A 13,551-nucleotide genomic window follows, 5' to 3' on the forward strand; every position below is an offset into this window, starting at 1 on the left:
ATTAGCATGATTTCTTTATTGCATAAAAGTACATATTTCAGAAAATTATAGACTTTTAACTGCTTAAAAAGTTGGACTTTCATTTGGGATGTCTTTATGTCTTTACTGGAGGCCTGTTGCAGGAAAATTCCTGCAAGAATAGGGCTTCCTGCGGCCGCAGCAAAGCAGAGAAGGGAGCGAAGGCCACCTTGGTGGGCTCTGCTCTGCTCCTGTCTCCGCGGCTTCGCTCCCTTCTGCAGCTCTTGGCTTCCTTCTTCACTCCACGCCTGTGTATGCAAATTAACTTCCATCTTTGTTGGGTTAATTTGCATACTTGCTCTGATTGGCTGGTGGGCATAGCAGAGTGACACCAATTTGCATGTTTCTCTTTTATTAGTGTAGATGCCAATCTCTCCCTCCCCACCCAACCCCATTTTTTCCCATTTTTAGGTTTTAGGAAGTGGCAGGCAACCATGGTTAGCATTTTTAAGTTCTATAACACCAATGATCCTTGAAGTTGTTGCAATAAAGATCGGTTCCTGTGGTTTTATGATCATGTGGAAGAACCAGGTTTACTTAGGGTCATTTTGTGAACATTGAAGTGAGACTTAAATAAATGTATAATGTTGTCTTCTGTTACATCTCTTCCTGTTTCTGGTCATGGAGGAAAATCATGCATCATTCATTCTCTAAAATACCAATGTGTTTTCAGCAGGCATGTATTGGTCACCTGGAATGTGCCAGACTCTGGAGAGACCTTGAGGTACTCATATTCTAGTTTGGAAAATCCAAGAAGTAGAAAATTCCAACAAATCTTGCTGAGTGCTACAGTTTATGGTTCATAGCAAGCGCCATGGGAGCCCAGCCCAGGAAGCCTCTGTGAGTCTGGGTAACTCAGGCCCAGGGAGGGACCCAGAGGAAGTGCTGGCTGAGCTGACTGAAAAGACAAAAAGAAACACAACAGACAGGCAGTGAAGGAGGGGCATTCCAGGAAGAGAAAACAGCAGGTGCAAAATTTGTGAGGTGGGAGAACATGGCCCATCCAGGGAACTACTGAGTTTCTGACCAGTAGAAAATAAAAATTTGAAGGAGATCTTTACATAATTGATTGGTGGGTGGAGCTAACCCCAGTCTTGTTAAAATGTATTTCACCATTTTAATTGTGGTAACTTTAAGTAAGCTAATAGGAAGATTATGAAAGCCCACAACCATTGTATGATACTGGTATTTCAAGAATTAGCACTACTTGGCAAATTAAGCTTTAAACTTCTTATTAAAAGTATTCTGTTATAAACCCCCAACAGGAACAGTGGCATTTATATTTTGGTGGCCAAATATGTCATTTGATTGTTTGGTTTTAGTAGCTTTTGGTCTGAAACAAAAACTTAAGTCAGCCTTTCCTTGCTGTGCCCCACATGCTCTGCCTCAGAAAGTCGTTCCTTGTTGAAAGCTTGACAGAAGCACTGCAGTTGTTGGCAGCCGTGGAGCCTTACTTGAATCAGAAGCTCCTTGAATGTTTGTCAAATGGGTTGGGTCTTTGGCTGGAGAATATGACCTCTTGTTTTAACCACCCAGTCTGGTTTCCCTCTCACCTTTCTTTTCCTTTCTCACTCCACCCTGTTCTTTCCCTCCGTAGAACACGCTGCCATTCATAATTGTCTGTTTGTTTAATTACTCCAAGTAATTTGTCTCCCGAAGTAATTCTGTCTCCCTTGCCAAGCTGGAAGCTCTGTGCGGGGAGGGAGCATGTCTGTGGGCTTCACCACTGTGAACCCAGCTCCTAAAACTACCTGGCGCACTCTACCAAGAGGATGGACCACATTTTTACTGCTTACGTGTTCCCTTCTGTTTGTAATGGAGCATGTGCCATTTTAATGCAGATATTCTCCTACTACCAGAAACTGAGACTGTTGCCGCGACCCTTTAATACAGTTCCTCAAGTTGTGGTGACCCCCAACCATAAAATTATTTTCGTTGCTACTTCATAACTGTAATTTTGCTACTGTTATGAATCGTAATGCAAATATCTGATATGCAGGGTGTATTTTCATTGTTCGCGACCCACAGGTTGAGAACCACTGATTTAGGTACTTGCTATTATAAATGATGTCACAGTGAACATATTTGTATATATAATTTTTGTCTGTGTTTAAGATTTTTCCTCAAAACTAGAACTACTAGATCAGAGTATAAATATATTGCAGGTCCTCATTTCCAAGTTATTCTCTTAGTTATATGGTTAATGACAATGTGAGAGAATGCCAATTATGCTATACTCTTTCCAGCCTAAAACGTTGCAACAGATTTTTTAAAACTTGTTAATTTAATAGCTTAAATCAATACTCTGTTTAATTGTAATTTCTTTGAAAACAGTTAACATTAGATTCTTCTTCATTCCTTCAATGACTACTTATTGCACATCTACTTTGTATTAGTTCTATCCTGAGGAAAACTAGTGAACAAATGCAATAATTCCTGTTCTCACCCTCTATTCTTACCCTTAAAGAAACTTTCATTTAAAAAAATACTTGAGACATTAAGTATTTTTGCAAAACTTATACAGTTGGTGAACAGCTAAGAAGGGATTCCAACCCAGTCTTTTATTTTAATCTCATAGTCTTTCCAATCTGCTACACTACCCTGTGAAGGGAAATATAAGGGATTTTTATTTTTTAATTTATTTTATTTTTTAAAAAATATTTTTATTGATTTCAAAGAGGAAGAGAGAGGGTGAGGGAGAGGGAGGGAGTGAGAGAGGGAGAGAGAAAGAGAAAGAAGGAGAAATATCAATGATGAGAGAGAATCATTGATTGGCTGCCTTCTGCACACCCCTTACTGGGGATCAAGCCTGCAACCTGGGCACGTGGCCTGACCAGGAATCAAACCGTGACCTACTGGTTCATAGGTTGATGCTCAACCACTGAGCAACACCGGCTGGGCTATAGGGGCTTTTAGGGTGGCTGTTCTTCCAAGTATTATCTTCCTCTGAACTTAATCTAACTATAATGCCATTGCTAGTACTCAGAACATGTATAAACCTTTTTCAGAAATTTCATTCCAAGCCATTTCATGAGGTGCACGTCACCATCAGTTCACCTTGTTTATGAAAAAAAAAATACAGTCCTCAGCTTCATTATATACCTCTTTATCTAAAGGAACTTTGGCTTTTCCAGAAATCAAATTCAACCCCAAGGAAAGAGGATTTGTTCCCAATAAGGGTACACAAAGAAGTGAACCACGCTCTCTGAAACAGTTGGATCACACTTATGAATTCCCTTCTTCTTTGCAAGGGTTAGTGCTCTGGATGTTGCTTTGGTTTTGAGTTGGTGTGAGAACTGTCAGCTTCCACTTCGGCATGGATTGTAGGGCCATGCATGTCCACAGCCCCTGTGGGTACCACCAAGTGTTTAAAACATATGTCAACCTCAAAGAGAAGGGCAAGTGACCCTTTACACAGAATTGAGCATCTATTATTATAATACCCAGCTAGAAGTAGCCCACTTCTCATATCCTTGTGGGGTGAAGGAGACAGCTTGGACTTTCTTTCATACTTATATTATATTCTCCGTGACATATTTCCCTTTGATCTTTTCTTCTAACACAAACCAAATGAATAATCTCAGAAAAATGAGTCTTCATTCTCCATTTCTTTTTTTATTCCCAAGTTGTTATAAATACCTCTGACAAGAAGACTACATTCAAATCAAGGAAAAGGAAATCTGTGTATTTTGAAGGAAAGGGAATTTTTAAAAGAAACAAGTACACCCTAGCAGGTTTAGCTCAGTAGATAGAACATTGGCCTGTGGACTGAAGGATCCCAGGTTCGATTCCAGTCAAGGGCACATGGCTGGAATCCCCGGGTTACAGGCTCGATCCACAGTAGGGGCCAGGAGGCAACTGACCAATGATTCTCTCTCATCATTTATGTTTCTACCTCTCTCTCCCTCTCCCTTACTCTCTGAAATCAATAAAAATATGTTGTAAAAAATAAAGTAAAAGAAACAACTTGATCAGCCTATGAAATCCTTGGGTGGATCCATGAATCCCATGCAGATTCTCTATAATCCCCACAGCCATTGTCATCGCTCTTTAATTAAACTGTTTCTACACATCATCATAATTCAAAATGTAAAATAAACAAAACAAAAAATAAAATATTCTGATGTCATGTCTTAGTTTTGTTTATTATTGTCCAGATTTGGGGATAGAATACTGTCAATCATGCATATAGTTTGTATGAAAAAAACTGTGATTTAACTTTCAAACAACCAGCTTGAGAGCCAGATAATGTTAGATAATGTTATTTTTGGCTGACACCTTATATTAAAAAATGTAAAGTTCATTGCCAATACTTAAAATCTCAGATATTTTACATAATAATCTGGGTTTCTGCTTTAAAAAGTCAGATCATCTGGCAACATGGGGCCAGAATTTCCACATCATGCAGTCACCTGGGGAGAGCAGCCACTTCTTCCTTATTCAGGACATTGTTGCTCCAGTTTACCACCAGTCCACCCCACTCCCTGAGGCATTACACCTGTTTTATTCATTGCCCTGGCCCTTGAGGACATGAGTTTATGACCTGTGTTCTCTAGTTATACTCATTTCATGTTTTACCTAATTAACAGATATTTATTGAACAACTTTTATTTTGCACAAGTGTTCCAAACGATTCCTATGCTCGAGGGGTTCAGATTTTATTTGGAAAAGAAGACATAATGGCACAGTAAGTAAAATAATGTAGGAGCATAAGCTTAGAGATGTTTGGAAGCCATAAGTACATGGGTGATTAACAAAGTCTGGGAGCTTAGAGAAGGGTAAAAACAGAGTTGGAGTAACCTTGGGAGGGTGAAGATCCAAGCTGTACCTTGAAGAGTGGGTCAGAATAGTGTTGCAGGGAGGGTAGGGAAAGGGAGTCCTGTGTGGTAGGGGAGAAGAAAATAATATAAAATATGAACAAAAGCAAGCTGGTCGGAATGCACATGCTTAGGAATTGTGAGCAGGCCTGTTTCGTTGGATAAAGGAGCTGTTTAGAAGAGTATGGGCTACCACTCATCAGTGAAACTATCTGACCTCCATCCTTTAATTCTCACCCTCATTGTCCATTCACTTCACAATTATTCTGGAAATGCCCAAACAGAACGACAGCAGCTCGTGCAAACATTGGCCCTTTGTGCAAACCACGTTTCCCACTGTCTTAAAGCTCCTTTGTGTTATGTCTTCCTAGCTCTCCCCCCTCCCCACTTCCCAGGAAAAAATGGAAAGGAGACTGATTCTTGGCATAACAGGATCTCTAGAGTCATCCGAGAAAACTTGGAGAACATGCAAAGGAAGCATGGAGAGGATGGAAGGGCAGTTTGGCATGTACCATCAAATCTTTGGGGGGGTCCAGGTTCACCCAACCCTTTGGCCTAAAGACTGTGGCCCTCCTCTGAACAGCCTCACCCTCAAATCACCTCCCGGACACACTGCTCTGGGCTTGTCCCTTGGAACCTCTGAGAAAGATCCTTGGGATGGCTTTGCATGGCTATGCCCAGTGTTTACTGTTACACAGATGTTGTGCAACAGAGGAAACCCAGCATAGTCCTATGTCCTGATTGGATGTAAGATCAAGCTGAAATAATAAAGCCAAGCATCCACTCTTCTTCCCTTCCCCTTAAGCATACACTGTGTGGACATTTGTAGCCCATCTCGGGGCACAGAATTGGGTGTGCTGAAGACCAGAAAGCATTGGATCTAGCAGAGGAGAAATAATACTTAGCGTGCAAGCCCTGGTCTGGGACTCAGAGCAGGATTGGAGCTCTGGCTCTGACTTCCAAATAAAGCAGGATCTTGGTAAGTGATTCAAATGCAGATTCAGTTTTGATTTGTAGAAGAAGGGAGCTGGGCTAGGTACAGTCTTCCTAAACCAGTTTAAGGGAATTTAATAGGTGTGAAAAGATGAAAGACTAAGCAGAGTAAAATAAATTCCTGTTTTACTACTGGGGCTTGTCTTTGTCTTTAAAAAGCGGATGTGGCCCTAGCTGGTTTTCTCAGTGGTTAGAGCATTGGCCCACGAACCACAGTGTCCTTGGTTCAATTCCAGGTCAAGGGCACATACCTTGGTTGCCGGCTTAATCCCCAGCCCTGGTCAGGGTTTGAATGGCAGGCAACCAATTGATGTGCCTCTCTCACATAGAGGTTTCTCTGTCCCCCACCCCCTTTCTAAAAAATTCAATGGAAAGAAATATCCTTGGATGAGGATTAAAACAATAAAAATCAAAAGCTGATGTGCCCTGTGAACCTCTTAGAGAACTGATATGGAGTATTTCCCAAGCTTAGTTAATCATAAGATTAGAGCCTTTCACTGTTCTCTGTGCAAAATTACCTCCTCAAATTGCTGTTCCATGAAACACAGTTTGGGAAAAGCTGCTTTGTAGTTTTCCCTCCAGCTCTAACATTCTAATATTCTAAGCATGTAAAAAGGCAACAAAAAGTTAAAGCCAGAGATGTCAAAGAGAGCTCGGGACTCAGGTCAGCAGGTAGAGAGGATTTAGAACAGTGCTGTTGAAACATGGATGTTCTGGCTGTAGGTTTGGGAGGCAGATGGAATAGTAAAGTGGAAGTGTTACCCAATGGGGTCTGGGCCAGACCAGGTCTGCCTTGGGCTGGCCTGGAGTGTGTGGGTTCTTGACTTTGTGAAGAAAAGATTTCACAACATGAGTCCAGGTGGTTTTGAGAGTGCATATGTTAAAGCTGGGGACAGTGAAACAAAGGAAGGCCTTAGGGTAAAGGAAGTCAGCCTGCTTTGGCTCTCTAGAGCAGCGGTTCTCAACCTGTGGGTCGTGACCCCTTTGGGGGTCGAACGACCCTTTCACAGGGGTCACCTAAGACCATCGGAAAACACATATATAATTACATATTGTTTTTGTGATTAATCACTATGCTTTAATTATGTTCAATTTGTAACAATGAAATTGGGGGTCACCACAACATGAGGAACTGTATTAAAGGGTCATGGCATTAGGAAGGTTGAGAGCCACTGCTCTAGAGACTTTATAAGAAAGAGGTGAGCCACACTAGGTTGCATGAACTCACTGAGAACTGAAAGTCAAAGTGACAGAAGTGAGTTAGGGTAGGGCTGCTTTTAGCTCACTGGGAAGTAAGAGAAAAAGGGGGATCTTAGAGACAGGTTCAGGGGGTTAGCCTGGGACAAGCTCCTGCTGCCTGCTGCTCCCCTGGTTTCAAGTCTCGAGGGGATCTTAGAGTTTAGGAAAAAGAAAATAAAAAAAAAATCCATGCACAAGAAAAGGCTTGGGCATACTCGAGAGAGAGCCCACACTGGGTCCTTTGTCTTGAGGCTTCTGTCTCCCCTCTATTGTGGGAATCCTAGGGGAGGTCTCAAGGGAGGGCCTTAACAGCATATTCATGAGTTGTCCTTCAATTTGTTGATTTATCAAAATGAGTGTATAGAAGGGTCAGGGTCAGGGTCATTATCTGGTGAGTTTCATCTTTAAAGAATGTCATTGAAGAGGGCCTGGGAGGGAGGCGGGTCTGCCTCCACGTGATCTGGAATGTGTAAACCATTTGCTCCTAAGTGTCCTTGGTTAGGGACGATAAGACCTTGTGATTCACCAGGTGTCTGTAAATTGATCAAATTGTTTGGCCTTATTTCATTATTTCATCTCAGTTTCCCTCATTCCACTTCCGAAAGGAATTTTCCTAGCTTCTTAGTAGCCTGCCTCAGAATAGTGCAGTGATGGCAAACCTATGACACGCGAACTCATTTTTTTGGTTGATTTTTCTTTGTTAAATGGCATTTAAATATATAAAATAAATATCAAAAATATAAGTCTTTGTTTTACTATGGTTGCACATATCAAAAAATTTCTATATGTGACATGGCACCAGAGTAAAGTTAGGGTTTTTCAAAATGCTGACACGCCGAGCTCAAAAGGTTCGCCATCACTGGAATAGTGGAATTAAAATAACAACAACAACAACAGCAAAATAACGCTAATAAGTCTAGAATTAAGCAATTTTGCTATGAAGGGGGAGAGATGAACCATTAGGGCCACAGAAACTTTCTGAGATAAATTGAAACTTTTTTCCATGGAGATGTAGTGAAAGAACCTGGAACTGGGACTGTAGACCTGCATTCTAGTTCAAACATGTCAGTGACTGGATGGTTTGGGCCTGGTCACCTTACCTCTCTGGCATCAGTTTTCTCAGTTTGTAAAGGAGAGTCTATATACCTGTGGGCTCTTTAGGTTTTAGAATTACACAACTTTGTTTACATCCAGTGTAAGTTCGTCGGGATTGCGTTTTTCACCAAGGCACTTGGTAAGTGAGGAAAGATGTCTGAAGAAATGAGAGCTGAGACCTAGATGAGAGAGAATTAGGTCAGAGAGGCTCCTTTACAAGTTCTGTGAGGATGGAGCTTTGCTGGTTCTCTCTGAGACCGAGTTCTAGCTACTGGGAGTTCTCTACAGAATTGCACACAGACTAGATGGTATCTGTTCACTTGGCTTCTTATGTTACCGGGGCTTAAATTCCCACCTAAACCCACAAGATGTCTGAACTAGATTGAGTAGTCATTACGACTCCTAAGAAATGTATTTACTTGATTAACTTTTCACCCAGATTTATGTGGGGTTTTTTTGTGTGTGTGTGTGCCTAGATAATTGCATTTTAGTGAGCTGTTTCCATTTTTTGTTTATTTATAGTCTTGCAGCATTTTTTAGATTTGATTTTCTTGAGTAGTTGCTAAGGTAAAATTAGTTTTAGTAATCTCATAATTATCAGACACGGTAATGTATGTCTTAGTAAATAGTTTCAGATATATGGGAAGAAGTGTGTTTTCAAGCATTATAAATATATACTTCTAAGTGTGATTATGGACACTCATTCATTCCACAAGGGCTTGGTGCACAAATACTGTACACCAGGCAATGTGCTAAGTGGTAAGGATGAAGCAGTGAAAAAATGCATTGTCATTATCCTATGGTGCTTATCTTCAAACAGAGAATTGTCTTTGTAAACATTCTCTCCCTCATTCACTTTTATATAATGACTAGAGGCCTGATGCACGAATTCATGCATGGGTGGAGTCCCTCTGGGTGGCCTGTGGAGATGGGGCCCCAGCTCGCACCCCCAGTCCCACAGCCCCACCTGGCACCCCGCCTTGGCCTGAAGCTGCCCAGTCACCTGCTCCACCATCCTGCCATGTTCCCACTCTTGTCAGGGCCCGTCGGGGTCAGCATGCCTCCACTACTGCCCGCTGCCAGCACTGTGTTGCTGACACCCGCCATGTTCCACACTGCCCCTTGGTGGTCAGCGTATGTCATAGCGAGCAGTTGAACTCCCAGCCTCCCAGTCGAACTCCTGGTTGAATGACCCCCGAGGGGACAATTTGCATATTAGGCATTTATTATATAGGATTCTATTCAAGTTATAAAAAAAATAATAAAGTGGTAACTTTCAGTGAAGCTTTACAGAAAAGAAATGTGCTTTATCACCTGATTTACCTGTTGACCTAAATATAAAAGGCCAAAGTGAGAGGCAACAGCATTTATTTGAGATAAAAAATAATAGCGCCTGGCTGGTATGGCTCAGTGGTTGAGCATCAACCTATGAACCAGGAGGTCATGGTTTGATTCCCAGTCAGGGCACATACTTGGGTTGTGGGCTCAATCCCTAGTAGGGGCCATACAGGAGGCAACCCATCAATGATTCTCTCTCTCTCTTTATTTAAATTAAATTAAATTTTATTGTTTAAAGTATTACAAATAGTAGTACATATGTCTCCTTTTTTTCCCCATTGACCTCCCCTCGGCATCCCCAACCTCCTGACACATGCTCTCCCCACCTCTCCCAGCGTCTTGGGTCCATTGATTATGCTTATATATGCATGCATACAAGTCCTACGGTTGATCTTTTACCCTCCCCAACCCTCCTCTGCCTTCCCACTGTAGTTTCATATCATTGATGTTTCTATCTCTCTCTCTCCCTTCCTCTCTGAAATCAATATATATATGAATTATATATATGAATTATATGTATGAATAGCTATTCAGGAAGCTCTGATTCAGGCAGAAACACAATATTAATATTAGGAGGCAAAGGCAAGGGGTATTTGAGGAAAAAGGAAAGGGGAACAATTACATCAGTGAAAGAAGGCATTTCTGTAGGTGCAGATAAGCTGATATAGTGATGCTAATTCTAAAGAATGTTTAAAATTTTCAGTCTGGTAGTCATATCTGCTTTCTTATCTTTGCAAATGATTGTTCAGGACACAGTGTTGCTTTAGGCTCAGTCCAAAGGTTGTTTTGCTTTGTTTTAACATTTCAAAGTTTGAGGCATAAGATGTACAAGGCAGTCCCCATGGATGGCAGCTCAAACTCCATTTTAAGGTGGCTCAGTTTATATTATTACTAGTGGCCGGGTGCATGCGGGTATGGTCCCTAGGCCTGGCCTGTGATCAGAGCCATCTTCCCCGGCTGCCGGCAGCTGGCCCCGCCCCCCGCCCCCCCGCCCCCCCCCCCCCCATTGGAGCCTGTCTGCCAGCTTTGGGGAGGGACCGCTGTGGGGACGGACTGAGAGGTGGTCAGTGTGCCTCATAGCAACTGGTGGAGCTGTGGTTCTGATCATTCCGCTGTTTGGTTGATTTGCATATTACTCTTTTGTATATATAGATTATTTTTTAAAATATATTTTTTGTTGATTTCAGAGAGGAAGGGAGAGAGCGATAGAAACGTCAATGATGAGAGAGAATCATTGATTGGCTCCCTCCTACATGTCCCCCACTGGGGATCAAGTCCGAAACCTGGGCATGTGCCCTTGATCAGAATCGAACCCGGGACCTTTCAGTCCGCAGGCTGATTCTCTATCCACTGAACCAAACCAGCAGAGCTATATTGTTTTTTATATATCCAATACATAATATGAGAGGAGGACAATATTTAATAATGCTAAGTTTTATTAACAGCACAGTGGGAAATAACCTTATGCTTATGTTTCTTTATAAATCACTGGGTCACACACAATTGAAAACCCACAAAGAAACTGAGTCTTTACATTAAAGTTTTCTTACTGAAAATTCTTAACCACTATATATGTCTATGCGCAAGCAGTAAAATTTAACTGTGCACCATTTAATAGTTATTCAGCAAAAATAATACAGGCACAACTAATGCAAGTAGTAATGTCCTGATTGCCAACACAGGCTATCTTGAACCCATCACTCTCCTCTGAAGTGTAAAGCTGATGATCTCTGGGTTATAAAACAGCATTTTTCTAGGATTCTGCTTTCTCTGCACTAGGGAATTTCAGGGCTAGCGGAACTAAGGAATTAAGTACTGAGAATATGTTCAGTTTTAACTTTCACGTGTAGTGTGATAGTATGATGAATGGGTCTCAAAATGGGAATATTTACTTTGTACCTACTTGACAGTCATTATAAGCCTCAATTTCCAATCCTCTCAGAAGAAATCTTGAAAAAAAATTAGTCTCAAGTTTAACTCTTCTTCACACTACACATGAAGGGTGTTTAGCTAAGTGCTAGAGTCAGGTGAACAGTAAAAACTAATAATTTACTAACCTGCTTATTGTGCCAAACTTATTTTGTCTTTCCCGTTGGGATTTATCTCTTCTAGTGGAACCAGACTTTTGCTTCCCTGGGTTTTGTACTGGGGATGAGGGGTGGGTGATGGAGAGGAGGAATAGATGTTCTTAGAATGTGTCATAAAGAGGGGGAGGAGTGAAGGGGGTTTAGGGGGGAGGGGCGGCATCTGTAATACTTTCAACAATGAAGATTAAAAAGAAAAAAAAGGAACTATCATAAAGACCAGATTCAAAGTCATTAAATTAAGACTATTTTAACACATTGAAATACAGTGCTAACCCTGTTTCTCTCAGGGCCAAGTAGTTCATCCCAACTTCCCAGCAAGCCTTTCTCTTCTATACCTTGTAAGTTACCGTCCTTTGTTCCCCTGTTTGAAATGTGGTCCCTCATTTTTTTTTTTTTTCTGGCAAATGGTTATTTGCTCCTAGAGACTCAACTCATATATCACCCATGCTGTGAACATGTTGCAAACTCCTCTGAGCAGAAATTGTTTCTTCTTTCTCTGTGTAGGTACGCAGGGTCCTTTCCCTACCATTGCCTTGCAGAGTATATATATATCCACCTTACCTACTGTCGCTGAAGGATGGAGCCCATCTTTTTATTTCCGCTTGTCTCTGTACCAGTTTTGGTGTCTGATACACAAGTAAACACAAATGTTTGCTGAACAAGTGGATAAAAAATAGATACGGACTCTTTCTCGTGATGGGATATCTAACCTATCAGTTCACAACAGTTGGTTATCTAACTATAACCAATATAGTTATCTGTTGTATAGATATTTTGATTTAGACTTAATGTTAGACCTTAAATACACTCAATCTACAACGAAACATCTAAACAAAATTGTGAGGTGTAGATTGCTTCAATTTCCTGAGTCTGTTAAATCAGAATCCCCTCCTGGGCTAGATTTAGAACCTCCATTGTTAGGGACCTTCAGATCCTATCGCTGCAGCCTGCCTTCCTTCCTAAGCCTCTGGGATTGCTGGACCATCATCTCTCCTAAGGCCTCAGGCCAAGGAGTGACTGAAACTTCTGGCTGTAGAAATTCTAAATGCTGTAAAGCCACGGGCTTTTGTACTAAAGCCAGTTTTCTTAGGCCCTGTTGACAGGCAACCTGCTCCTGTTGACCGGCCCAGCAGATCTGCTGGCACACGTGCTGCTGGTAAGGGAAAATGACCTACTTCCCTTCTCCACCCCGATTTTAAACCTTCTACTCTTAAGTGCTCGAAACCCGTGTGATGGGAGAGGCTCAGCGTTAAATAATGGTTCGGTTAGCGATTTTATGCTGAGCTCTGAGTAATGGCATTCGGAGCGGTGGGGCAGTCGGCTGCGTCCTGGTGCTCACTCTGTCACTTGGAGCTTCATGATCCTGGGCAAGGCATTTAGCTTCAAGTGAGCATAAAATGAGTGTAATATCTGCTCTTCCTCTTTCATAGGTTCTTTGAGACTGAAACAAGGGAAAGTTCAAACGGTCATAAACTGTAAAGCATTGTACAAAAGAGTCATTATTGTGCTTCTTAAAATTGATTATGTATTTTATGTAGTATGCATTCATTTGTTGTAACCGCATGCGGAAGGTACACAAGGGTGTCTTAATTTAGTGTAATTCATCTGACTCTGGCTCTTCCGACATCTGTAGGTGTCTATAAAAATCATTTGCCCGTGACTTTTGGGTTTATCTGCCACTTAAGAAACCATTTCTCAAAGGTCACATCTAATTTGCTGCTTCCTGCATGTTACATGAAGAGGAAGGTTAATCTCCAAACTGGAGAAGCCTGTAGAACTGAACACACTTGTGAAGTCAGGCAGAGGGCGTGAGTGGGCGGGCTCTGAGTTGCCATCTAGCCTAAGGAAGCTTGGGAGGTTGGTTGAGGACTGGAATTCCTTTGTGCTGCCCTTTAGCCACCTGCTATCGGGAACACTCCAGTGAAAACAAATGCTGCTTGTCCCAGCGACCAAGGGAGGCTTTC

At 41.7% G+C, this 13,551-nt stretch overlaps 1 protein-coding gene across 5 annotated transcripts in view; it reads left to right on the forward strand.

Moving 5' to 3' along the window:
• The window catches only part of NCEH1 (neutral cholesterol ester hydrolase 1), a 65,349-nt gene that overhangs the window by 19,836 nt on the left and 31,962 nt on the right, over positions 1 to 13,551 (forward strand). For 2 of the 5 annotated variants that reach the window (XM_036349937.1, XM_036349940.1), the window contains exon 3: positions 4,640 to 4,705. The exons of 2 other annotated variants lie outside the window; for them this stretch is intronic. In XM_036349937.1, the coding sequence (XP_036205830.1) occupies positions 4,640 to 4,705 (66 nt within the window). Of the gene's footprint in view, positions 1 to 696; positions 859 to 4,639; positions 4,706 to 13,551 lie in introns of those variants that run through there. One more of the 5 variants, XM_036349942.1, reaches the window with a different exon arrangement.

This window comes from Myotis myotis, unplaced genomic scaffold (genome assembly GCF_014108235.1).
Source record: "Myotis myotis isolate mMyoMyo1 unplaced genomic scaffold, mMyoMyo1.p scaffold_m19_p_2, whole genome shotgun sequence".
In the NCBI taxonomy this organism is placed as follows: domain Eukaryota; kingdom Metazoa; phylum Chordata; class Mammalia; order Chiroptera; family Vespertilionidae; genus Myotis; species Myotis myotis.